The following is a 27,968-nucleotide window of genomic DNA, read 5'->3' as shown; positions in this document are numbered from 1 at the left end:
AACGCGGACGCGCTGGCTTGGCTGGCACACCACTGCAGCCAGCACCGTTTCATTACAGTACATGAAATCTGCATCGCGGCACCTTAATGGCAGAAGACTGAGTCACGGTCCCAGGGAAGCCCAGAGCAGAACCCCCCCTCAGAGGGGGGCAGGGGCCCACCAGCCCGGTGCCTGCTGTATTCCCCTGCCGGGCTCTGAGGGACGGCGGCGCAAATTGCCTCAGGGCGGCGCGCGACCTTGAGCGCTCCGCGCAGCCGCACGCAGGCGCGCGGGCCACCGCTACCAGGTCTGTCCCTCGCGAGCCGCCGTAGACTGCCCGCTTCGCGGCGGGGAGGAGGCGGCGCGGGGGGGTCGCGGCGTGAGGGGATCCCAGGCCGCAGCGGCTCCGCTTCCCCCGCCGAGCCCGATGTGAGCCGCCCCGCGCCGGGGCCAGGGAGCGGGGCCATGAAGAAGGACGTGAGGATCCTGCTGGTGGGAGAACGTGAGTGCGGGAGGGGCCGGGCCGGCCCCGGGGCAGGGCGGGGGCCGAGGCTGTGGGGCAGGGCGGGGGCCGCTGGGGTGAGGGATAGCTGCTGTCGCCATGCCGCCGGCTGTCAGATCGCCCTGGCGCTGCGGGGCGTGGGGTCCCTCATCCTTGCCCGTGCTCCTTCGCCTTGGGACGGTGAGCCCGGCCCAGGGCGGCCGGGAGAGGAGGGGAGCCCCGGCCTTGCGTGGCTGGCAGAGGTCGGGGTTGGGTGCGCCGTGACTGCTCCGTGCTTGATGACAGCGGCGGGAGGGACGCGGCGGCGGGCTCGGGAGCCTGTGCGTGCGCTCGGCCCGGAGCTCCCGGCTTCTCGCGTTCCTTTGCTGGATAGCGAGCTCGCAGCATGGAAGTCAGCGTGCGGAGTTGGTGTGTTTCTTGGACGTGTCTGGAGATGAAACTGGGCTGAAATTCTTGCCCTGTGTTTGGCCACGTCCTGTTTAAACTTTTTTTTGTGGAAACCGAACTTAAATCTTTCTTGTTTACTGAGTTTGGAAAATCAGTGGCCAGATGTGCTCCAGGCGGTTATCAGTCGGGTGTTGTGGACTTGCGGCTAGGACAGGGCTAGGGAGCAAGATCCCTGCTTCTGCCATTAGCTTGCTGTATGACCTTGAATAAACAGCATGTACTTATATGCATACTAAAGTTACAGTGGGTGTGTGCTTTTTCATACGTTCCTAAAATTATATCCTTAAGTTCACACTTAGGTACCCAAATAAGTGGTTAGGCTTTCAAAGATACAGCTTCTTACTGATGTAAATAGTAGCAAGGAGGTTCTGTTTTGTTTGTAAAGTGCGCTTAAGTTCCTCACAAGGAAAGAATACAGACTAATTACCAAGTGTTATTAGTAAAATTACTTAATTATACTAAGAATGTAGTACTACTAACAAAGCTTCCCTGAGGATTGAATGCCTCATATATATTTATAGTACAGTTTATGCAGTTATTTTGTAGCACTGGTTGGCTCTGTCTATACTGCCTAGAAAGATCCTCTATGACTTCTTTAGAGACGAATCTTCAGGGAGATAGTACTATGCAGAAAGAGTTAATTCATTAAGCTTGTATTTGGCTAGTTTTACAAGATTCAGTTTATTTAGAAATGTATTTGTGCATTTGAATACACAGTTGAATTCCTCTTCAGAGTAGATGCCTAATTTACCTTACTTTCTTTGGCAATGGGGTGTTCTGAACTGGCTCTGTGCAGTGGTTTAAGTACAGGTGTAACAGGTGCTTTGATTAGCAACTAGGCTCACGATGTGTTCAACTGAAAATTTCAAAGATACAGGTCTCTTAAATATAGCAACATATAGTACATGGCACACATCAGAGGTTGTGAGCATCTTCATATTATATTTTTGTTGGAATTGTAACGAACAGAAGGGAGAGATTTGTTTTACAAATGGGTAAAACTTGTCAGTTATACTGTTAGTACTGTTTTGTATACGTGTGTTTTATATATATTAGTCTGAAACCACAAGTTAGTCTAGACCATGTAATACTTGTTAGATGATAACAGCAGATCGTCAGGTTCAGACTCTGAAATATCATGTGAAGACCTTTTGTTGTAAGCCCATTACAAAACACAGCCTTTTTCATCCCCAGTGGTCTACATTTTAGGTTTTAGGTTGTTTTAGTCCTAGTATCCAGGGTGCAAACATCAATTTTTAATAGCCAATGATTTTCAGAATATGTTCAGCATGTTATTTCATGCAGCGTGACCTAAAAGAATGACTTAGGAGGAAAAAGATGAGTTAATTATCACAAAGTGCTGTGCTGTTTTCTTCATCCCAGTCAGCTGATATTGTTTAGGCTGTTATTCCTAAGACTGTAAACAGAATTGGAAAGGCAAATGGTTGACCTAGATTCAAGCAAAATAAACCAAATCTCTACACTTCAACCTATGGATTTTCATAAAAAACAACTATAGAACACTTGGAAGTGTGTTAGAAGCTTATAAGTACTGAGTATCTTTACTAACCAGCAGTCCGTAATTTTATATTTTCAGTCATATAACATTAATGAAATGAGATTCTATATCTTGAAGCCAACGTGTTTTGTCACCGTTTCAAATTAAAGCTGACTTGGTCACATGCAAAATATGCTGCACCATTTTCAGTAATTATCTAATAACTGTACTTGCCTATCGGGAAAGTACTTACCTATGGAAACAGGAGATCTTTTAAAGTTCTTGCGATTCTGTCAGGATGAAACTTAAGATGTAGTTTATGCAGGAGGACGTGTGGCAGTGTAAATGATGGTTTTGGCTCATATGAGTATCTTTGATGAAAACACAACCATATTGCTGTTAAGAAACCTGCATCTTGCTGCTCTCCAGCTAATACCACTGGTGAAAAATTTGCAACTGTTGTCCCTAAGGAAAACAAAAGTCTTCCTCCCCAGGATAATTTTTTCTCTGCTTTTTGTAATTTTGTAATAACTACTCTTTAACTTACCATGATGAAGAGAAGCTTTTATTTCTGGATGTCAGAAGGCCCTTTGTTACTATACCAAAAATAGACTTGGATAAGTTGAATGTATTTTGACTAGATCATCCGTTCAGTAATACCATTTTCTGGTCAAAAGCAATCAGTCTTACAATTTCATCTCCTCTTCTTCCTCCCATATTCAGAATCATATACATTTAAATAGGCAAGTGTAAATACAGCGATATCAGCAAAACAACTTCTGTCAATGGGTGACATTTTATATTGTTTCCAGTAGGAACAGTGATGCAGGCTCTGACTGATTGCGAGCACTGTCTTGGTTGGTAAAAAGTGCGTGCTAGCGAAGGTGCTCTGTGTCCAGGATGAAATAGTTTTGTGCTTGAATCGAGGGCTGTCAGAAATATACAATCCCAGATAATAGTTGAATCTGAACATTTTGTTTTTTAAGAAATGCCTCAAACAAATAAAGCAGTAATAGTCTTTCAAGCCTTTCAAAGGAACAGGAAGTTGACAGATGAAGTTTTTAGAGAGAGGGGAACCCTGAGAAAAGTTACCAACTCTTAATTTTAAATGGTCCCGTTAAAGATTCTCAAAACCAAGCAATCCAACTGTGATATCAGAAGTCTGAACTTTGCAGGTAGACAGAGTCATTTATTTGATTGAATACAGTTGAAAATTGAAGCAGAGATTATATTCTTCTTATTATTGGATTAAGAAAACTGTGACTTTAGAAGGGTTGGTGGTTTGGGGTTTTTTTTGCTTGTTGTGGGGGACAGCTCATTTGTATCAAGGAGATTATGCTCTTGCACTTTCAAAGTAGTCAAACTGGTTTGTGGCGATTTTGTCCATTGATGCTGGAGCCGTGTCTTCTTGTCCAGCTCCTATCCTTGGTAGTTTAGGACTGAAGGACAATCATCATATCAAGAATACTATAAAATTAGTTAATTCCTAAATTCCTTTCTGTGTGCTTTCTTTGTTTCTATTTACTAAGTTGTATTAATGCATTTCCAGTGTGTTTTGAGTTTTTGTTTGTTTGTTTGCTTAAGTGTTCTGTATTAAGGTTAAAACCTGCTAATTCTTTTGTGTAAGACAGAGCAGGATTTGATTCCTTTCTGGATGAAATGCGGACGTGTGAAATGGATCCTAAGGTTTTACAATAAAAGAATTATGAGAGAATTGCTGTCATCCATATTTAGTATGTTTAAACAACAGATTAAAAGCCTTTAACATGGTCAATTGGAAAATGTTTTTAAAATACTTCCCGTTTTAAGATGCGATGCAACTACTGAGCGTAACAATACCAAATTATTTATTCTCTGTTTTTAATGCTTTTGCAGCCAGAGTTGGGAAGACATCACTAATTATGTCTCTTGTCAGTGAAGAATTTCCAGAAGAGGTAGAGCATCCTTATTTGTTTTCTGTGTTTTATTTCTATCCTGTTGTATAATTTTTTTCCAAAGACTAAGTTAATAGGTTCTACTTTAAAATAATGTTTCCTATTTAGAAAAAAAATAGAAGACTAAAACTGCAATGATGACTTCTGTAAGAGTGACGTAGGCTAGTTTAAATATACCTCTGCGTGTAGATTAGGAATTTAAATTTTATCTAAGTTCCTTTCTTGTTTTTCACATGGTTAATTAAACTAATTTTTTGATATCTGAGGAATGTTAGGGTTTTTTTAAGTAGTTGAAAATGGTCATAACTGGCTGCATATTTCAACATTAGAGACTCAAATGGGAAGGTGCTGAAAGAGGCAAGACTTTCAAATTTTTTTTGAGTGTTGTATTTAAAGAGCAAGTAGATTGAGGAATTAAAAAGTCACATAGTATAACTTATACTTAGCCATTTTTTGTAATTAAGCGAGACATTCCTTTATTTCTATTTTTGAGGAATCTTTTCTTGACTCTTTTGAAGAAAAAAAAAATGCTGAAAACTCTTACTGCTTTCTTCCAGACTAAAAGTAAAGCTACTTCTACATTTTATTGCTTTAAAAAAACAGCACATAGTTCTCTTTATACCATAAAAAGAACTGCAGCTGCTGCAAATAGTTAAGCTTTTTACATACAAACATGAATGTTTATTTCTTCTGATCACAAGTCTTAAAATAGACATCATGTGCAGCTCTTTGAATCTACACTGTGCTGTGTTTAATGCAAATCAGTAGGTTACCACAGTTCATGAGTCAGGATTAGATTGTTAACATAATTGAATTTAGTTCCCAACCTTGCAGGTAAGAAGGAGCTCCAGTTTCTGTTTGTTCTTAAACTGCTCAGGGACCCATTCCTTTGACAGGTTGTTTGTTGATGTATTTAATGAATTGTAGGCCTCTATTCACTTCTTAGTTTCCTCCTGCTGTATAATATAGAATATTTCTCTAAACTCATGTTGAGAGAAAAAGCATCATTTATATAAAACACAAAATCTGCCTGACATTACAGAAATAACTTTTAAAAAAATACTGCATCCTATATAAACTGCTGAAAGAGACATGCACAATTCCTACAGGTCAGTCATGCAGATCGGAGCTATATGGGTGTGTGTAACAGACATTTCAGGCTTTGAAATAGTGTTTAATATATTGGGTATTACCAGTAATCGTTCTTGACGAAGGTGTAAGTACAGCCCGAAGCTTTACAAAGAGCCATTCTTCTGGTGATTGGCTTTTCTTTTTTCCTTTTTTTATTGAAAAGTATCATGAAAGTTCAGGGTCAGCAAGTAAAAGTCAATAAATAGCTGTGCAGGAAGTTTGCATTAAAATTAGGTTTAAGCTGATTCTTCCTGAATATGGATTAGTGTTGTCTGGAAGAACTGGCCAGCAATCATAGCTAGTTTACGGTATTTCGCAGAACACACTTTTTATTAGTATCATGTTTTGCTTTGCAGGCTTTTCTGAACTTAATGTTTAGCACTCTGTCAGAAGCAAGGAACTTGTCAGGTTATAATTATGTAAACATTGAGACTTGTATTTTGTCTGTAATGCTTGTTTGCTGTATCTTGAATTTTAAATTTTTTTTTAACAACTCGTGCACTGTTCACAGGGGTAGTTCTTGTACTGATTTCAGTGGGAATAGGATCAGGATATCTTGTGCAAAAATTAAAATGTTTAAACATAGATTAAACCGTATTTAATTTGTCAATAATGGCATGCTAACTCTGATATTACTGTCCTGCTAAAGAATGTATAGCCTTTTGAAGTAATTGGTTGAATTTGATAACCCCCCAAATTTTAGGACTTTTATTTATGACATTTTTGTTTAAAGTAAATTGCAATTCAGGTTTTGTTTATAGTTTTCACTATTATAATAGTTCTCTATAGGTGGTTGGGTATAGTGGATTTGAGTTTTATAGAAGCATTCACTGAATCATGTAACAACATTGCTTTCCTGCAAAGCATGCAGGAAGTTCCTTAGTAAGTAGACTAATAAAGAATGAGAAAGTAGCAGTGACTTTCAGTACATTGCAAAAAAAAAACCCAACCCAAAGTACTTGAACTACTACTTTGTTCTATTTGTTTAAATAGTTGTTCTATTTAAAGCTGACTAATTGGCAGGTGTATTATAGTATACAATTTTTTTACCATCTGGATTTTCTTTAAAGGCTTTTTCTTGCTGTTTCTTTACAACACAAGGTTCCACCACGAGCTGAAGAAATCACCATTCCAGCTGATGTCACCCCTGAAAGAGTGCCAACCCACATAGTGGATTATTCAGGTAAGGACTACACAGTGCCATTACTGTTTGACTGATTTGGTATGGAATTGTTTATCTAACTTAGTAGCCTCTTTAACAGTCATACTGGTGTGGGACCAAAGCTATATGTAGGAAAATACTAGATTAAGTAGAAGCTCCTGGGATAAAACTAAATCAGATGAAGACGGCTGGTCCTACTAATTCAAAGCCTAACATCAACTGCTGTTGGTACTTCCATGAAAGACAATTGTAGCAATATTCCAGTGAAGTTAGTATTCTTTGTGTGGTGAACATATTTACAGGTTCAGACAAAGGTGGGTACTTTCACGGAATTCAAAACTCTTTTTCTTTCTTTCAGTGAAGAATTTACTAAGATGCAGGAGACTTTACATAGTTTATATTCTATGTCTTTCTAAATTCCTAAGTTTGGACACAATATCCTTTTGTGTCAGTTTCATATTTTATATTTTTGGTTTTTGATATATTCTAATCTCCTTGACCTTACTGAATAGATAAATAGGCTCAGTATCAAGGTTCATATGCTATCATAAATATATGCAACTGTTGCACAGCTAGAAAAATCCTTCCGCCATTTATAACAGAAGCCAAGAATTAGGCCGTGTTAGCAGATACCTTCCTGTCTCCTCTCTCCCACCACTGCTGAGGAAATATCTTTGCTGTGTTTACCTATTTGGAACAAAGAAATAATGCTTTTTTTTTTAAATTGGACTTGAGCTTAAATGTATGTGGAGTGAGTTTTTCTTTCTATTGGATGAAGTGTTTCATAGATTCGGTTAACAGAAGCTTGGTCTCACAAAAAAAAAATTGACACTGCAATAAAATTAACATATGTCATATTCTGTTGTAAAAGTTTACATTATAGAACAATGTTGCTACTTATTATCTCAGCAAGGGGCTGTTGGTAAATGTAGGGGATGCAAACTATGACTCATTCCAGAGAGAACCTGTCTACAAATTTTAAAATAGCTGCTAAAAAACTTTTGTGCAACAGACTGTTTCTGTCTTGCACGTTAATGGATCAGTTTCATTACTGTTACAGTAGAAGCACTCTTTAGTGCATTTTATAAAAAGATGTTTAAATAACGAGCTTTTACAAGGCTGTCTTATGAACATTATGAAATACCCTAGTTCAGTTACTTAAGTTTTTCAGTTTTGTTCACAAAAATGTTTAGTATTAATGAATGGCTTATTCTTTTGAATGCAGAAGCAGAGCAAAGTGATGAGCAGCTTTACCATGAAATATCACAGGTAAGTGTATTTTAGCGTTTACTAGAAAATAGTTTCTGCTTTTGGAGAAATCTTTCAAGTTCTCCGCATTAGATGTGCTTCAGTTTGAATTGAAAAAAAACCAACCTTTCTTGCTTTTCCTTGCTTGGCATTTCATTTTATTTTGTTTTGTGCCCTGTGCTATAGTAAACCTTCTTCTATTTAAGAAAAGTAGGTACTGCCACTGTGTTGGTGAATTGAGCTTAAGCTTTGTGCTTCCAAGGGAAAGGACAGAACCTAAATATCTTTTAGTCAGTAGGCTAAGGGATTGACAGTTTTTGTAAAGAAATAATCCTACCCTGGAAAGATCAATTTTGATTCTTTCTGTCATGTTGTACTATTGCATTTATGAATAGCAGGGGATTCTTGGTAATTTTGTAATTCCTTCTGTTTCCTATTTTCAGTTCTTTCTGAGCACCTTTGCACATTTTCTGTACAGTCTGTCACAGTGTTGTGTTCCATTTCTGGCATTTAGTTAGGTACTTGAGTGGAGGCTGCAAATGATGATTCTTCAGTTTAGATTTCTTGGTAGCATAGGTCTCTCTGCAGGCATAAGCTGTGAACATCGCACTGCAAGACATGCGTTTTGGCACTTCTCAACATATAAATTATTTGGTTTAAGCTGTTGTCAGGCTACAAGTAGCTTAAACAAGTCAGGGACACAGTTTTTGACTAACAGTGGAACTGTTCTTACTCTGATGTTGTTACATATGGTTCTTAATTGTCTCTGTTGCTCTAGAGACTCTAAACAGTGGAATTCTATGCCTTTCCTTTCTTTTCATTTTAGGCAAATGTGATTTGTATAGTATATGCTGTTAACAACAAGAATTCTATTGATAAGGTATGGTAACACATTTTATCCAGTTATTGCTTGAGATGTAACTTGTGCACTGTTAATTGTTGGCAAGCTGAAAACTGTATTAGACATTTAAAATGCATAAGATGGTGTTTGAGATCAAGTTGTTAAGAGAACGTACAAATGTATTATTGCTTCTGGTCCATTTCAACATCAGAGTTTTCAGTCATTTCAGTCATCTGAGAAAGTTGCTTGTTAATCAACTCCAGTTTTTATTTGTTTCTGCCTTTGTGGGCAAATATGTGCCTTCTTGGGAAAGAAGCAGTAGCAGTTGTAGTTGAACTTCTGCACAGTTCAGTCATTAAATTTGAAAATGTATTTTTCATGTTTGTTTTTAACCCCACTTTAGGTAACAAGTCGATGGATTCCTCTCATCAATGAAAGGACAGACAAAGATAGCAGGTGCATAAGTAAAGATGAGAAGTGTGAATTAGGCTGCACATCGATGGGTGTCAATGGACAGTGTTGAGGATGTTAATTGTTTAAGAAAATCAAATTCTAAACTTAAAGTTTATATAAGAAGTCCAAGCAACAAGAGATATAAAGTATGTAGGTCTGTTACATATGCCAGCAATGCTATTTATTTTGAATTTCATGGGCAGCTTTTACCAGGTGTGTTTATATTTGTTATGGTATAACTAGTTTTGACTACATGGTCTGTATAGGTTTTCTACTGATGCTGGTTTTGTATAATAATATGATCAGTTACTTTTGTGTTTAACTGTGTGGTTTTTGTAGTATCAACAAGAAGTACATTTCTGCCTAAGTGTATATCAGAACCATTTACTTAAAACTGCTATCATTTAGTTTTGCCTATTGGCTGCCAGTGATATTTAATTACATCATTAAAATAATACAATGGCTTCTGGTGGGAGGTAGGATGCTAAATTAAGACACATCTTTTTATCCCTCTGTCTTTAAAGCTCTTAACCTGTTTTTGTTTTCAGGCTGCCTCTTATATTAGTTGGAAACAAGTCTGATCTAGTGGAATATAGCAGTATGGAAACTATCCTTCCCATTATGAATCAATATACAGAGATAGAAACATGTGTAGAGGTATGCAAGACTTTCTGAAGTTAGAATGAATAACAAAAAATACATTCTTGCCAAGCATGTGTGGCAACTTTTTAATAGAAAAGGTGATTTTTTTGTTGTTGTTGTTCAAAATAAAATATTCAAATATAAGTTATTATAATCATGAGTTTGTATGCTATTTTTCTTTAGAGAAGATTACACTGTTGTATAATCAAATGTTACTGTAAAATTCTTCTAATATTTGGAGCCTCCTCACATTCTTGCCTTTAGCATGTGTTTTAAATTTAGTTGCAAATTAATTAAAATTAATTCAATTAAAATGGAATTAATATATGTGGGTATGCCTTTTTTCTTCTTTTTTTTTTCCCCCCGAAGTAGATACAACTTTTTGATTTCTCTGTTATTGGTTTGACAGCGCATTGTTGTGAGACCTCCTTTATTAATTACTGAACAGTTACAGGAGCTAGATGTCTTTTTTCCAAAACAGCACTGTACCCACAAGAGGGGGCTAGATCTTTAAAAGTTTGATGCTTGCTTAAATTTCAGAAGAAATCACCAAATAGTCAAGAAACTAGCTAATCAATATAAGGATTTCTCTTTCAGTGTTCCGCCAAAAACTTGAAGAATATATCTGAGCTATTTTATTATGCACAGAAAGCTGTTCTACATCCTACAGGTCCTCTTTATTGCCCAGAGGAGAAAGAGGTATTTATACATAGATTCTAAGAACAAATAATATAGGGGGGGAAGTTAATCACTTTCCTATTCTTTCCTTTTCAGTGGATTTTGCATTTCTTAGTGTGTTCTGTTACCACCACCCCATCTCCAAATGTCAAGCATTATATTCCAGAACCACGGTGATTGTTCTGTGTTGTATTAATCTGACCTCTCTTTCCTCTTCATTCAAAGCAATGAAGACAGTTTTTTGTTGCCCATGTGAATTGCTAAGTAAAATGAGAAGCTTTGGTAATGGCTTTAAACCCAATGTAATGTGAACAAAATCATGTGTTCAATTCAGTTCTCCTTTAGATATACTTTTCACAGTAACTCCATTTATTTCAGGGAAACTACTTCAGACTTGGTCTGATTTAAGGGAAAGAACTTTTCTGAGCATCTTGTGAGACTTTGGCAAAAGGGATAAGAAACAAGTGATGTGGCTGGTTTTTAAGTATCACAGGTAGTTAGCTCAGAGTATTATGGAGGAGTATGTTTGTTTGTTGTTTTTTTAAAACAATTTAATGGGCAAATACAAATAAAATCTCTAAAATAACAGCCGTGTAGTATTGGGCAGTAGGAAGGTTGCTTCAATCATAAATACTTTGTTAAGTAGAGAACCAGAGAATAACCCTGTTTTGATTTCTTCCATCAGAATCATCTTTATGAGTTAGTAATGTTGTGCTGTAAAATTGTTGTGCTGAAATCTTTTTGGTTTTCCAAAACCAATCTCTATGCAATCTGTGTGACCTCTGTGAAGAGAAGAGTCCGTCATCACTGTAGTTGTTGGGCAAGAATTACCACTGTCTGTTTTCCTTCACTCAGAAGGTATCCCAGCAATTGTTTTGTCATAGAGATAGTCCATATGATCAATGCTTTGCCTGGTAGATGAATGAGCCCTGTGAAGATTTTCAGTATTTGATGTTTGAAGCCTTCTGAAGCCATAGCTGAAATAGTGAATAGAGATAGTGTGCTTGTTTAGAAAGAGTTGACTGTAGTTCTAGAGCTGTTTCATTTGCAAGGCACTGGGATTTCAAGGCCTTCCCTCCCCCCTGCCCTCCAAATGTTTTTTTTGGGGGAAAAAAAATTAATTCAGTTGGTTGTTTTTTAAAGCTTTCTGTAGCAATAAGACTGAATTTAGAGAACTGATTTTTTTTTTTTTTATAACTAAGTAGTGCCACCTTCAGCTTGTGAAGAGCTTGAGGCTCTTCTAATAATTGAATAGAAAGACATTTAATGTGGAATGATTGCTTTAAATTTTTGGATATAAATTTGCTAGATCAGGATTTTGTTTCCTCTTGCTCTTTATTTTTGTGTATGTGTGTATGAATGTCTCCGTTCTAAAAATTAAAAATGAAGGCTGGTATTTGTTTTAATGTGATTGAGCTGTCTGATGTCATTCAGTGTAATCTTTTTATATTCAAGCCCAGAAAGATACTGAACTTTCTTTTATTCCTTAGATGAAACCTGCCTGTATTAAAGCTCTCACTCGCATTTTTAGAATTTCTGATCAGGATAATGATGGTACCCTCAATGATGCAGAGCTCAACTTCTTTCAGGTAAGTCTTTTGCTTATCTTTTCACCATGCTTAATAGTTGAACTATATAATTCTAGAAAAACAAGTGATTGTTTTTGAAGGAACAGTAGTAAGGTGAATTATAAGGGAATTATAAATACTAGAAGTTTCAAGTGCAGCATAAAAGAGTGGATCTGTAAAAACGGAAATGCTATTAACTTTATTTCTAACCATTGTTCAAGTGTTAGTTCAAGAGCAAAATAAAAAACTATTTAAATGAACAAGCCCCAATGCTTGTATTTAAAAATAAAATAAAATAAAGTTTGTACACCTTTATTTCTACTAAGAAATTGGATTGTCCTTTACTAGCTTATCAGAACGTTTAAAGCTGTATTTCATGCAGCTGTTTGTCCAGCTTAGTAGCCAGTGGTCCTAACACGCTCTTTTTGGTTTTTTTGTTAGAGAATTTGTTTTAATACACCACTGGCACCTCAAGCTTTGGAAGATGTAAAGAATGTAGTCAGGAAAAACCTAAGTGATGGAGTTGCAGATAATGGATTAACATTAAAAGGTAAGCCCTATTTAACTCTTAAGATATGTCTTTATACAGTTGATAATCATTCTTACATTAAAAAGCTAGTATTTTGGAATGTGATCTCTGTCTTGATTCTTTTAGACTACAAGAGCTGGGTGTAGTGGCCGTATGATATCAAAGGATGATTAAACTGAGGAATACTGGGGTGAATAAAATAAGAATAAATTCTTACTTCTCGTTACAGAGCTTGGAATCCAAATAAGTATACTGATTCAAAAGAGGTTGTTTCCTAGATAAATCTGTATCCTGTCTCTAGGCTCACTGTCTGCAACACTTGTCAGCAAGGTGTGGTGTCTGTCAGCATTTTAACAGCTATATTGTACAGATTTGCTTAGAGCATATGGCAAAAGCGAAAGGAGAAAAAACGTTTTCTTTCTGAGCATCAAGATAACTGCTTTGCTTGTGGAGCTTACATATGTAATAGGACTTGTGAGAAATTGTAAAGAGTGGGAATCTTAAGGCATAGCCTTACTGAACAGTGAAATCTCAGTGTTCATTAAGCCCTGGAAAGTGCTAAACAAAAATCCTACCCAGTTATTTTGATACAGGAAAACTAAAGGCAGTCTTCCGTGAGACTATTCTCCAGGCTTCTTGCTAAGGCTTAGTATTTTAAATTGTTGAAAATATTGTTGTCTTTATTTTCATACAGCTAAGTTCTTCTAAAATGCTGGTACTGAAAGAAGCAAACAACGATAGAAAACCAAGTGGGTTGTTTTAAGGAAACAGTTCCTTGAAGGACACTTTTACAAATAACATGATTTCTGAACCTTCAGTCTGTGTATCTACAGATATGCTGTAGTGTCACCCAGGAGGTTTAAAATCTGAATGTGTATTTCAAGCTTTTTTGTTTTCAGTGTGATACTGATTCTATTAAAAATACTTGTAGCAGATAAAGTACTTCAGGACCTCAAGATCTCATCATTTGATTTTTAGGTTTTCTTTTTCTACACACACTTTTCATTCAGCGAGGAAGGCATGAAACAACTTGGACTGTTTTACGTCGCTTTGGATATGATGATGACTTAGAGCTTACACCAGAGTACTTGTTTCCTCTGTAGGTATCACTTATTTGAGCTTTCTTTAACTTACAGGCATTTAATTTATAGTGCTTCAAAGGGTTATTGTATTGTTTTTGTTTAACACATTGCTACATAAAGTATCTCCCTTACTTTATGACCTACCAGCCAAAATCTTCATGTGACTGAAAATTATGAAGGAAGAACTCCTGTCTCTTGTGCCAAATCATGTACTGCTGTCTCTCTTTATAAGAAAGATGGCAAAAGAGACTCTTAATACAAAACTGGAACATAAATCTGAGCAGTTGCTTATTGTATGTGGCAACAAATTAGAAAAGGCTTGTCAGTATTTTCATAGCAGTTGAGATCCTTTGAAAATCCCCAAATTAAAAAGTTAAGAGATCAACCAACTGTGTGGCTTCTTTTCAAAAACGTAACTACATAATTTTCCGTTTTAAACCCCTCCCCCCCCAAACAAACAAACAAACAAAAACCTGATTACTATATAGCTATATATCGTGTAATATAAAGACACTCACTCATAATTGTAGAATTCCTAATAAAAAGTGTGTGCTTTGATCTCTAAAGATAAATTAATGAAGGTAAATGCAAAATACCAAATATTGTAATTCAAAAAATCTGTATTTTGAGTTTTAATATTCTGTATTTCATAAACACACTTAACATTTCTTGTGTTTATTTTTGTTTTCAATAAACAGGCTAAAAATTCCTCCAGACTGCACAACAGAATTAAATCATCATGCATACTTGTTTCTTCAAAGTATTTTTGATAAGCATGATTTGGTAAGCTTTTAATTTGAGATTGTGTGTGTCCTTATACTTAAGAGTCTTAGTTTGTTAGCAATTGTGCTAGCAAAAAGTGTGTTTTTTGTCATTACATCATTTCATTCAGAAACTGGCTCTGGCTTAAGCTTTGCAGTCAAAACTAGCCTGCTGTTTATATTTCTGCCTACAAGGAGAGTTGGCAGTTATAGTTGTACTACCAAATTTTTTTTAACTGGCTCATATATTTAGTCTTATTTAAAAACAAGAAAAGAGCAATTATTGAAAAGAAAGCATCTCAGTTTCTTATAGCCAGTTTCTCGAATCTTGCAAGCATACAGCAAGAAAATATCAGTTTCGAATAGACATGCATTAAGTGATTTATGTCTAATATTTTATGCTTGTTTTCAGGATAGAGATTGTGCTTTGTCTCCCGATGAATTGAAAGATTTGTTCAAAGTTTTCCCTTATATGCCATGGGGACCTGACGTTAACAACACTGTTTGTACAAATGAAAGGGGGTGGATTACATACCAAGGGTTTCTCTCTCAGTGGACGTAAGTGTGATACATTATGTTTTAGTAGTTGAGAACTTTGGGTATGATAATGCATTTGTAGATGCCTCTTAAAAATCTAGTAGAAAGAATGGAAGTTTAATAGCTGAAAATTGACTCAAGCAGTCAAGTTTTTGTAGCCATCCAGTGGCCTAATCTTCAGACAATTGTAATAACCTGTTCAGGATTTGGCCAGTATTTAGTGCTAACTATGAAGAAGTGTCTCTTCAAAATGTGGAAATCTCCGTGAAACTTGTTGAAGCATTTATTTCTGTTGTTCTACTCTTTAGAGATGGTATGAATAATGATGTTCGATTATGAGGGTTTTTTCCTATTGAAAATGTGGAAAATGAGGAAAACATTATTTCCTGAGGGGGGAAAAAATAGGGTGTAGGTTGATAGGCCTCAGCGAGTACTGCCTTCATGGTGTTTTGCTGGTTACTAAGATTGGTAAAGTTGCCACCATTTACCTTCAGAGTGCTTTGTCCTTCAGTACTACATAGTGCCAGGAATACTTCTATCATGTGAATCTGGAGATAGGAGGAAGAAATTGTTTCAGTACTGTAAAGAATTGGTATCACAGATGCTAACAATTTAGAAACTTCTTTTTGTCCCCTCTGCTAGACTAACCACATACTTAGATGTACAGCGTTGCCTGGAGTATCTGGGTTATTTAGGCTACTCGATACTTGCAGAACAAGAATCTCAAGCATCAGCAATTACAGGTAATAAAAAAGAAAATTGGTACAACTTAGGAATTTAAATTTAGAAATCTGCTCAAGAGTAAATTGTTTAAACAAATGGTCTGTCTTTTTTCACTTATATACTTTTTTACTTTCTGCTCCAGTCAAACCTTTGATTTAATATTTTTGATTGTTTTGTGTGCATTTTAGTGTAAGTAGACAATTATTTAATGTTTTCACATACATACATGCATGTACATCTTGTGAAAAATATTTGTGTTTTTTCAAAAGTAACAAGAGATAAAAAGATAGACCTCCAGAAAAAACAGACTCAGAGAAATGTTTTCCGATGCAATGTTGTTGGAATGAAAGGCTGTGGGAAAAGTGGAGTTCTTCAGGCTCTTCTTGGAAGAAATCTAATAGTAAGAAACCTTTTGCTTATATTCACCTATATATGCTTTTGAGTTAAGCTTAGACAGCAAAAGCAATTGATCTTAGAGCTTTACTGATTATTACTCAGTTTGGAGAGTTCTGTGAGGGAGTATAGAATTATTGGGGAGGGATTCTTTTTCTTTTCTTTTTAAGCAAACAGACAAATGGCTATTGCATGCAATAATTACTTGTACATCATGGATTATAGCTATGCATGTACTTGCAAAATAAACCACAGACTACTGTAATTTTCATTCATTAATAAATGGAGTAAAACAGCTGTTCAAATCTAACTTAAAGGGGAAAGTTGCTGTGGTCTAACATGAAATTGTGCTTTTTCAGAGACAGAGGCAAGTACGTGCAGAACACAAGTCTTACTACGCCATTAATACAGTCTATGTATACGGACAGGAAAAATACTTGTTGGTAAGGTTGCCTCATTATTGTTTGCATAATACTGGTTAATCTTAAAATTCAGTGAATTATTCAGAGCCTTCTGCAAACACATTTCTGTTTTAATTACCTCTTCTTCATAAATGTGGATTCCCCACAGCATACCATCCCTCCCCCCACCCCCCAGCTCAAATAATTTCTGGTTTTATATGTTGCTAATACTTTAAACTGAACCTGTTCAGGACCTGTTATTTTTGAAACCTTGACCTAAATTGTACAGAACCCAGTCCATTACGTTTATGCTGCAGGGTGTCAAATTATAACAGAAATTATCAACAAGCAATCTACCTATTTAGAAAAGAAGAATCTGTTGTGTAAGGTGATTAGGATGGCTAAAGTTAATCTTCAATGGGTGAAATACTTTATTTAAAGTTTGTTCCACTGTAGTTTTCCTTTATGATAATATGATATCTTTGTTTTCTAAGATCTAGTCCTCTGCTCTGTGGTTTTGCTCTGTAGGATGAATGCCAGTTTCTATGGGAATCTAAGACTTTGTGTTAGAAGTAAATGTAACTTTTATGCTGAGGTTTTAATTGCCTGCAGATGTGATGTTAACAGCTCACATATGTTGGCTGTATGGTAAATTCCTACTATTTGTTTTTTGTTAATTCTGCCTATTGTCAGTCCATTAGTTCTAAGCCTACATAGAAATGAACCATAAAAATTATGAGGAAAAAGTTATAAAATTCCTTTAACTGCATAATGATAAAGCTTTTCTCCCTCTCTAACCATCTTTTTTTCCAGCTACATGATGTCAGTGACTCTGAATTTTTAACTGATGCTGAGACCATATGTGATGCTGTCTGCCTGGTATATGATGTCAGTAACCCTAAGTCCTTTGAGTACTGTGCCAGGATTTTTAAGGTTTGTATAGTTTATATATACAAACCTTTACATTTATGTATCTTTTCAGTGACAAAATATTCAGTGTCAGTTACTGGTCCTATACACAAGTTCTAGTGCTTAAAAGACATGTTATTTATGAGTCCTGGTTATACGTGGCTGATGCACTAAAAATGCAGTTTTCTTATTCATACAAAGCTAACGTCTGCTTATCTATATAAAATATTCTGCTTTCTAGAAATGCCTGGGTTCAGTGCAATGAGTATGTCTTAATGCTGCTGCAAACAGTTCAACTCAGGCTGTTCCAGGTTGAATGTATCGTATACTGTTTCTTTTACCTTTTTTCTTTAAATTTGCAGCAGCACTTCATGGATAGCAGAATACCATGCTTAGTGGTAGCTGCAAAGTCTGACTTGCATGAAGTTAGACAGGAATATAGTATTTCTCCTGCTGAATTCTGCAAAAAACACAAAATGCCTCCACCTCAAGCCTTTACTTGTAATACAGTTGACGTGCCGAGTAAGGATATCTTTGTTAAACTGACAACTATGGCAATGTATCCGTAAGTACTTGAACTGTTCTGTTTTTCATAGTGCATGGGTCACACACAATACCACTGCATGTCATTGTTAGTCACGAGGATGGAACTTCCTCACTGAGATTTAGCAACAGAGAGACATAAGTGACTTGAGTAGAATCTTCAAATTATTTCAAATTGAGAAAGTTGGTATGTATCCAACATAGACATCAGTGTTCAGCTATTGTTGCTAAGGTATTTTTTAAAGAATACGCTACTTCATCCAGCTCCTGTTGCAAATTCCAATGAACATGTAGGGTTCTGTTCTGTCCTTACTGTATATGCGTAACTCAGTATGACAATATCAATGTCTCGGTATTTTTGAGATACTTGTGAATAAGTTGTACTGTAACCCTTGTTCATAGCTCAACTTTACAGTTGATTACAAGTAATGACACTCTTTAGTGAACAACAGTTCCCCCAATGCACTGCTTGGAGCTTTTTTTATTTTCAGGGTGTTTATTACTATGTGCTTCAGTTCATTAATCTAATGGATCTTATATTTTTAAATAGAATTTCTCTATAAACACCTTTTGGGCTTCAGATAGAAGATACTTAAGGTCACATTCTTCTTCACTACACATCTCACTGTTGCTAAGCTCACTTTACATCTCTCTTTTTGGTGGGTGGAGCTTTTAATATGGTGTTGAACTACATAAATATTACAGCAGATGGAGTCTAGTATGACAGCTGACATTTGCTTTAAATTAAATAGAACTAATGTAACTTTCACCCAAAATAATAGGATTTTTAAAAAATATTTGAAGCTGAATTTATTGGATTAGATTTGTAAAGCTTTTGTTTTGTTTTTGTTCTCTTGTATTTATTTTGTAGTGCTGGAATACTGGGAAACCACTGAAGTGTAGCACTGACCAAATGTCTTGTCATAACAATATTCCTGCTTCTCCCTTAGTTTTCAAGCATGTGTGTTTGTTAGGGTGGGAAAGGTAGAGGTAACGGTCACTTTGTAAAGTGTGCATTCGAAGTGGTAGAAAATGTGGCTTACTTTCCTTTGAAAAAGGGGTGTTATCTATTGCTGTGCAGACATACTCAGAAGCCTTTAGATGCTTTCCTTACAAACTTAAATAAATTCAGCAAACATTTTCATCCATGTTTGTGCTTTTCTATTAAGACCTGTGTATGGTGGTCATGCCAAAATGTCCAAGACGTAGAACATGTAACCTTAAAATTCTGCACAGCTGTAGTTGCTTCCCTGTACCCTTGCTTCCCCAGTGTATTTTTTTTCTCCTCTCCTTACTCATTCAAATGTACCTTTTATTCCTAAATCTCTCTTGGTTGTGGCACAGTCCTAATGTGCACCTGATTTTATGAGCAAGATTTCAACTCCTGTCCTTCTGTGTGTTTTCGCAGCCATGCCCGGTTACGCTGTATGTGCGCCTGCAACAGGTGTACATTTTGCATCTGTCAGAACTTCCTCAACTCAGACTTGCTGCAATCTGTAAAGAACAAACTCTTCACTGCAGTTCTTAACAGGTCCTTAACTTTATTTACTAGGTACCAGGTGTGCTTTTAAAACAAATTTTTTTTTAAAAAGCAATTGGTAGCCTTATACTGCAGATTTTTCACTCCATATCCACTAAATAGGCAGATACTTACTTTAATAATTGTCATGAAATTGTCAAACTTTGTTTAACTTGAAGGTACTTTTGGTCTTTTGAGCTTAGTCCAGTGATTTCTTTGAAACATTACCAATTTGGTAGTTGATTCAGGCACTTAGTGATTGCAGAAATACTGTGGAGAAATTAGGACTGTATTTTTAGGGAACTGGTAATGGACATTAAGTAGTGTCTATAAATCTATGTAATGTGTCTCACTTGAGACATTACGGGTTTGTTTAGTAATGATTAGAGGTAGTGCCTCTTAGATATCAGTTACACAAATATTTTCATAAAGGCACAGCTCGACTATAGCAGCATCGTATAACATTACATGTTTATATTTGCTAGTTGTTTGATATTTGGGAATTCAGAGAATTTCTGTGTGTGTGTTATGCTTGGTTTGCACGAAGAGTGGGTATTTTGTGTAAAAAAAAAAAAAAAATCTAGAGCTTTTAACATCCAATTCCTCTGAATAAAATGCAACATGTAAGAAGTGGTAAATGGTTAAACACTTGCAGACCCTTTGTAAAAAGCAATTGGTAAAGAGAGATAACTGGTTTTCAGCATTGAAAACAGTGCTATACCTTGTCTTGTGTGTATGGTAGGCAGTTTTCAACACACATGATTCACTAACACCTTGGCACTTGTCATCTCACCCCAGCAAATGGGAGTTCAAACCGAACAATTTTTGTAGTGTAGTGGTTCCATCCTTTATAGCCTTCATGGAGGCGTATATGATAAATGTGATTCTTGGAGGCAGCTATGATAAATGTGTGTGTTTGAAGGCCATGGTTAGAATATCCTGACATGCTGCTGGTCCATGTATGTTACTACTTCGTACTGTTTTCAGATGTAGCTGCTCCAAGTAAGAGTGGCTGTCTCCTTTAAATGCAAGTTACACGCACATAGGAGGCCTACTGATATTCCCACCTACAGTATTGAGCATCTTTGTGAAATGCCACTTTAATCCAAGATAGAAGTGTTAACCACAGAGTGAGAGTTAAGAGAAGGGTGAAGAGCTCACTAGCTTGGGAAAAGACTGTGAATATGAGTGAGACTGTTCCTGCTGCATCTTTTCTACAGCAGTCATCCCTTAGACAAAAATCCCTTGAAACAGCAATATCTTTGCATATTGTCGCTCTAAAACTTCATTCAGCAGTCACTACTAGGAAATCCCAACTCTTTATTATTGAGGCTGAAATCACCTCTGTAAGGCATCCTGATTTTTTGGAATGGTTATGGGTTGCTACATTAGCTGTCGTGGCTTGTTTCTGTCTTGTATGGGCCTGTGGGTTTTTTTGAGTCCTGCATTAGACATTGCACTTTGTTCCTCTGAAATACTGTCAAGGACTCGAGGTATTGAAATCTTTTATGAGAAGTCTCAGGATGCTGTCATTCCACACCTTGTCGCTAGATAGTGTGGAATAAGCATAGGAATCTACTACTGCCTAAAAAAGTCTATAATTCAAGGTAAGGAGAATTCCTCATAGACTTTTCCACTGACCTTACAGAAAGGAAAAATTATTTGCTAAAATCTCTTTGTCTATAATCATTCAGTTAGTCACTAGGGTTTTGTTGCAGGTTTCCAGCATGCTCACTTCATCTCACCAACTCTCTTCCTAGTTAGCTCTTCAAGGGTGTTTCCTTACAGAACACATTGCCACAGGTTATTCACCATTCAGTACATGGACTACTGTATAACTGCATGTATAGTAGAGCTGAGATATCTGTAAACAAGAGGGAGTAGCTCCTAATTGTAGACTTAGGAGGGTAGAGATGGTTTTCTTGTTAAAAAATGTTAGCTCCTTAGATGCATTTTTTAATCTAATGATTTGTGATTAGATTAGAGAAAGCATTTGAATCAAGAAGGATTTTCTGATGTAGTTAGTTTATATAACTTTTCTTATTTTGCCTTTACAAGTGCTTACCATTAGGTCAGGTAGTTGGGCAAAAGTTAGGTAACTGATGGGTAAAGGAGGTTTCTCAAGAGTGCTTATTCTCCTTATCCCTTCCTATTCTGAAGCTTTAGACAGTGGAAGTAGGTAAACTGAAATTTTTCAGATTGGACCCTTCCTGTATTATTTGTTGCTAAGTAATGCTTAAATACTGCTACCAAGGCAAAATATAATATCACATTTGAATATTCCCACCTTAGTAATTAAAGGAAGGACGTTGCCTCTATGCAACTGAAAAACCTATTCATGCCCACCTTCAGTTTATTTTATACGGACAAACTTCAGAGACTCTCCCAAAGGTTTGTAGGCTATCAGAAAGGCAAGTTCAACAAATGTGGAAGTTCAGTTTGGAGATATTTGTTGTTCTGGAATGGGATTGTTGGTTTGAACTACCCAGGATCACACTTTATTGGTTCTTTGACGAAGGCAGCACTGCATTCAAAGCACTGTACATGCATGTATGAGACTTGTTACTATGCTGTAGTATTTTTATATTTTTAATTTGTTCTTTCCTTTAGGTGTTCATTTGTATTTGTCTGGCTGGCACTTAATCTCTTTTTACTACATTGTTTTACCTCTTTTTAAAAACAAGGTTTCTGCTTATGTCATTCTAACCCTTTCTTTAATGATGAGCTTGGATTTTTGGCTTTTTTTTTAACTCCAGAGCATCAATTTTAAGTGTGGGTTTTTTTCTGCTTTCTTAGTTTTAAATCATTCACTTGTTGCCTTTGCTTGTATAGTAGTGGCATTTTTCTGTCAGCTAAGTTCATTTCAAAATAAAATAATTCTAATGCATAAGAATTGTGTTGTTCAGTGAGGGAGACTTCTCTGAGCATGTTTTTTCTTTTTTCTAAAGTTTTTAAATATTGTGGAATAGAAGTGAAGTTCTATTTGCATATAAAACATGTTTTTTCAGGAATTATTTGTAAGATTTTTTTTCTTTTTTATATGAAAACCTTCCTTCTGTGAAATCAAAGTTAAGACGATGGTTTTATTTTCCTGTAATAATGGGAAAGTTTTAAGAGTATAACCCAGGATTTACTTTTCACTATGTGCAGTGTACGCAGATTATTTTTCAAAATTATAGTATATTGCCATTAAATCCAGTTGCAGAAATCTGTCCCTATACCTAGATGTACCCCAAATTAGGACAGTATAACAATATTTTACTTACCTATTTTCCTTCTTCTCTAAACTGTTTAATGCCCCATACTGAGTAGACATTTGCAAAGCTGTGTCCCCTGATTTCTTTCCAAGTAGAATATATTGAATTGGCATTTTACATTCTTCTTAGGTTTTGTAGATAATAAGATGCACTTGGAGCTTTTCACATTTTAGATGACTAATGCATGGGGGGAAATTCCAACTGCTGGAATGGGTTTACATCCTAGGAAAACAGGTGCCTGAAGGGAAGCTGCAGCAGCTTGCGCATGTTACACGATGTTTTTGGAATTCAGTTGCTTATATTTTATCATTAGAACCTATTGTCTGTCAGACCAGGCTGCTGCTGCTTGCTGGCTGCATTAACTTGCTTATAATTTTGGTGTGAGTAGCCATGTGACTAGCCTGTTGGCCTCACCACTGTGCTTTTAAAATGCTTTTGTTGTTAGTACAGGAATGTTTTTGAACTTTTATAGTTAAAGTTAAACCTTCCCAGACCTGGGATTCTTCTGCTGCTGACATAGGGAAAAGTGTCAGTATCGGCCCATAACTCAGCAATTTTCTGTGTGTAACAATGATAGGCATGCTCAGTTAACCTCTCGATAAGTGCATGTTGCAAACTTCTTGTGAGTTGTTAAAGCCTCTTAAAAGAAAGACTATGCAGATTTCAAAGATCTTATTCAACAAGTGACAAGTTATTTGACTTAATAGTAAGGGTAGTTTGAATATAAGTCTGTCTTTTTCCAAAACGTGCATTAAAATCTGAATTTTATGCCAAAGGCAAGATTTCTAGACTTTCTTATATATGTGGAACTAATTCTATGATTAAATACACACACCAATCTATTTGGGAAGTTTGAAAGCTAGTTATAATTACTAATAAGCAAGAGTTTCAAATACAGCTTCATATATGGAGTCCTAACTACTACTGTGTGTGTGTCTGTGCACATCCATCTATAAGTTTAACCCTTGGAGAGAATAATTTTTCTAATTGAGACTTACTCTCTTACTACAAGGCAGTAATAATTTCTACCACTGGTGAAAATTAGTTTTGTAAACACAACCACACTGAAATTAAATTTGAACATTATTAACTGAAGAGGTAGAATTTTTCAGTATGTATTGAGAAAAGTTTTTCTGCATTATAGCCACTTGCATGTCAAAGAACCTGTGCTGGAAACAAACCTTGATCCTTTTTTATTATTTCAGACAGATTTTTTTTTTTTTCCTTTAATGGCAGCTAAGCAATACTAGGGATCAAAGTTGCAAAAATGGAATTTATGACAGCATAAGGAACATTAAGGAAGAAAAATTAGAATTTTTTCTAAAGGTGTAAAGCAATTAGACATCCATAGTGTTCTGAATTTCAGTAAGTATTTTTGAACTTTGGATTTTTGGGCTGAGATGTTCAGAGGGCACTAATAGTTTCTTATTGAAGTCAGTAGATTTCCCTGAGCTTATAAGACAAATCCCTGCCTTGATTTAGTTCCTTTATTTAAATGAAGGAGTTACTGTTAGGCTTAGAAAAGGGATCAGAGTCAATTTACTTTCCCTTTAGACATGAAAAGAGGTTTTATCATGGCTGAGAATATATTAATTGTTTTTAAGGATGAAGCATGCTCAGCAAGTTTCTTGCATACCATTAAATATGGACATGTGCAAAAGTCAAAACAAGGCAAATTATAGATAGGAATCAGAAAATCTAGATGTGGGAGATAGTGCTTTAGGAGGCAATGCAAAAGCATTCATTTGCAATTTAAACAGTTATTTGCACTTTTAAATGGATGCTTTTTAAATTGCACAAATAGTTGGGCATTTGAATTAACCAAATTAAACTTGAGAGTTGGTAGTTATACAAATATTCGCCCAACAGCTTGTCACATAATTTATTAAAATCATGTTACATGTAAGTGATTTATTTTACATACACTGATAAGTTTTTTATAATTTACAGATCTGAAGACAAGTGTTTTATAGTCTTTTACTAAAAAAAAAAAACCACAAATGCTAAAGTTCTTAGTAGTAATAAAATACAGTCTTGAATTGAATTATCAACAGTAATGAGATCTTGTCAGTTTTAGGGCTGATGTGTTGGAGTCATTCCAGTGTGTTTAGCACAGGTGCTCTAGCTTGTGCATACGGTGCAGGAGTATTGCAGTATCCTGTCGGCATGGGAAAGTTGAGGCTCTGCGGATGGAGTGGGAAGAGATTCAGTTTCTTAAGCCATTTTCTTTGTCCTTAAAGCAATGGCATTTAGCTATATGAAATCTCTTTTTTTTTTTTTTTTTACTTAGCTCATCAAAAGTACAAACTCCATTTATTTCTGTTTTTCCCCAAGCACTAAGTTTTTAACAACTGCACAAGAATCAGGGGCTAGATGGCTAAAAATTCTCTGGGCTTTGTCATTTGAGCATATTTGAGACACTTGCTGTTGTTGAGCCATGCTATGAACTGCAAACTGTGCATGTGTGTAAAAAGGTTAAGACCCTACATAGATGAGTTGGGGGCCATGCTGTTAGCAGACGAGGAGAGCAGTATTATGCAGCAGGTGCACGCCGTCAACTTTGTAGAAGATTCCATCTTCATGGAGTCATCTCTTGGTCCACGTTTACTTGAAGACAGGTAACAGCAGCCAAACTAAGGTGGCCTTGCCATTGCCTTTTCCCTTTCTTCCCCTCAGCAAACCACTTGACATCTAGTTTGCAGAATTTGTCAAAACTAGCTGTAGAACTAATGCTTGCAGGAATTCATGAATTTGATCTGTTCCATAACCCAGCAAGACACTCTTAAATAGGATTTTTTGAGAGACCAGCTGTGTTTTGCTATTTGTGCACCAAAGAGCCTATTCTTCAGCATGTGGTATGACAGTACACTGGTTATCTATATGGCTTATTTTGCTCCTGCAAATGTCTACTAAAGAAGTGTATTTGTGTATTTCAATAGCAAGTGACAATTCCTGCTTTATTAAACAGCTTGTATGCTACAGCTCTGCAGTTCACACTATTTGAACTCTGTGCACCGTGTATGCTTAGGATCTCTGTGTGCTCGTTGTACTTAGTACTCCTGCAGCTTTCACCGAGTAACCCGTGATGATTAATACAGGCTAAAATACGTAGGCTAGTGAAGTTCTGTTGTAAGTTCCATCTTAAACAAAAGCAAACAAACAAACAAAAAAACCCTTTACGGCTGTTTAGGAACTTCTTGTGCTTTGAATTGTGGCATTTATAACTTGTTTTAAACAGTAGCTCCTGCTTTATGGTAAGCTGTCATACTTGAGACTACTTTGAGGATGGCTAGCCGTGTTTAACTGAGCATGCTCACAAACTTCTTGCAATATTTGGGAGAGTTGGGTCATTGGCTGTCTCTACTGTCATGCAAGATGTGGCTTTTTATGTCATACAGTCACTTCATACTGTTGTTACATCTTGTCTTTTTCTGTTGATGCCATTGTCACTGCTTGTTTCACTAGCACTTTCTCTTAGCTTTCAGCTGGTATTGGATGACTGTTTCTATTGCTGTTCTTGTGACTGTACTGGGAAGAAAGGGATTTACAAATGGTCCTTCTTTTGATTCTAGCTTTTGGAAAAATATTACTTGCTACTTGTCAGTAAACTTTTTGGGGAAAGAAGTATAAGTAGATATTCAACAGGACTGGAAAGCTTTTCATGGAAAAGGAGAAATATGCAAACTCAACATTGGGGAAAAAAAAAAAGATTTTGCTGGACAGAGTTGTTCTCACTATGGGTTATTAATTTCTTGCTAGCTATTTTTGTTTTCCTTTTCTGAAAGCTTGCTGCTGCTCTCAAAGAGGACACACTGCCCTCCCCACATTTATGCCTAATGATCTGCTCCTGCATTTCTCTTCAGCTATGTGAGCTCTCTGACTTTAGTGAGATCTACTAATGTGATCGGGGCTGCAGATCAAATCCTAAGGTTTTAGAAAAGTAAAATGACTGTATAAGTACTTGTAAGGCTGAATTGTAAGCTGCTTGCCTGTGACAAGTGTAGTGATGAATTTCCAAAAGCAGAGTAGTTTAGCACAAGTTGTCTGATATTCCTGTCATGGAATTAACCTGGTTTTGTATGTGTGTTAAATTTTAGGCATGTGACACAAGCGGACCTCAAGAGCTCTACATTTTGGCTCCGAGCAAGTTTTGGTGCTACTGTCTTTGCAGTTTTGGGTTTTGCTATGTACAAAGCATTATTAAAGCAACGATGATCTGAGAAGCACATCTGGCCCTACCAAATAAAAAAAAAAAAACTTTTATGTACATTCTGAATGCTTTAAATTCTGCTAGAAATATTTATATATGCAGAGTTACTTTATTAATATTTGTAATTCATGCATAAGATTATTTTAAATTATAGCTCTAACTACAGTATTGCATAATGTGTGGAAAAAAGAATTGCATCTTAACAGCCAGCTAAAATGGCTTAACTTGTGAGGCCAAAAGGGAATTTGTTGTAAATAACCTGTACATATTAAAGCAGTAAGATATTGCTTCCCAAAAAGCTATTCAAAATACTGTTCTTAGATGTTTCACCATGGTGACATACTAGTGTATAGTTGAAGTTCATTTTCGGTTGAGTAGGTTCAACTCAAGGATCATGCTTCCTCAAGGATTGCTTATTTATTTCACATTCATCTGAAGTGACTTCATCTTTTTGGACTATAAGCTATACCAGGCAGAATTTGTGATTTTCATTCTTCTCTATTCTTTTTAACGGATGAACAAATTTCCCCACTAACTATGTGTTTCAATAAAAAGTTACTGTTGCTGTCCTGGCCTATGATTTTGTATGTTACATGACCAGCGACATATTTTGCAGTCTGATAGTTCTTTTAAAAGGAAAAACGTAAACTTCATATACTGTGTGTAATTCATGTTTTTCATTTTCCACTATGTTGTGTTTTATGACCCTTATGAATCAGATGAGCAAATTTGTATATTATAAATGTTTATAATTCAGAAAGTGTTGCTGTTTAATTTCTCACATCTGTCAATCATACCTGTTGAAAGCTGTGTATCAGATAAAACTAAAATAGTACACAGTACCTATTCTACTGTAGTATATTAGTTGCATGGATCACAGTGCATTCTGTAACTGACTAGAATCACCTATAGACACAGCTTTTTTAATGATCAAGTAAATCAAACATGAATTCCTCATGACAAACCTATTTTTCCATTGCTGGCCTTTTCAAGTATTTCAATAAAATAACTGTGTACTGTG

General features: G+C 36.2%; 1 protein-coding gene across 9 annotated transcripts; it reads left to right on the top strand.

Annotated features, from left to right (window-relative positions):
• The first annotated feature begins 283 nt into the window (after positions 1-283).
• RHOT1 (ras homolog family member T1) lies at positions 284-27,968 on the top strand. Of its 9 annotated transcripts, none has more exons than XM_072881011.1 (21): positions 284-481; positions 4,302-4,360; positions 6,593-6,674; positions 7,879-7,922; positions 8,728-8,781; positions 9,146-9,198; positions 9,744-9,852; positions 10,435-10,536; positions 12,006-12,104; positions 12,525-12,633; positions 13,591-13,711; positions 14,393-14,477; positions 14,868-15,013; positions 15,635-15,735; positions 15,985-16,115; positions 16,468-16,551; positions 17,323-17,442; positions 17,784-17,983; positions 19,370-19,513; positions 25,212-25,355; positions 26,835-27,968. In XM_072881011.1, exons 1-21 carry the CDS (start codon positions 445-447, stop codon positions 26,950-26,952), a joined length of 2,142 nt encoding a protein of 713 aa, XP_072737112.1. In that variant the 5' UTR covers positions 284-444; the 3' UTR covers positions 26,953-27,968. The 9 variants fall into 9 exon arrangements, with proteins under 9 accessions (XP_072737112.1, XP_072737113.1, XP_072737111.1 ...); XM_072881012.1 differs by having other exon boundaries at positions 285-481; positions 17,781-17,983; positions 19,370-19,492; XM_072881010.1 differs by having other exon boundaries at positions 285-481; positions 17,781-17,983.

This window comes from Ciconia boyciana, chromosome 16 (genome assembly GCF_034638445.1).
Source record: "Ciconia boyciana chromosome 16, ASM3463844v1, whole genome shotgun sequence".
Taxonomy (NCBI): Eukaryota; Metazoa; Chordata; class Aves; order Ciconiiformes; family Ciconiidae; genus Ciconia; species Ciconia boyciana.
The sequence above is the reverse complement of the archived record's forward strand: the minus strand, read 5'-3'. Positions and strand labels throughout refer to the sequence as shown.

Bases quoted from the DNA above. Each gene is read 5' to 3' on its own strand.
- RHOT1 (XM_072881010.1), top strand. From the start codon at position 445: ATGAAGAAGGACGTGAGGATCCTGCTGGTGGGAGAAC. The intron at 12,105-12,524 runs GTAAGTCTTTTG...TTTTTTTGTTAG, and splicing joins CAGAGCTCAACTTCTTTCAG to AGAATTTGTTTTAATACACC. The intron at 25,356-26,834 runs GTAACAGCAGCC...GTTAAATTTTAG, and splicing joins CCACGTTTACTTGAAGACAG to GCATGTGACACAAGCGGACC.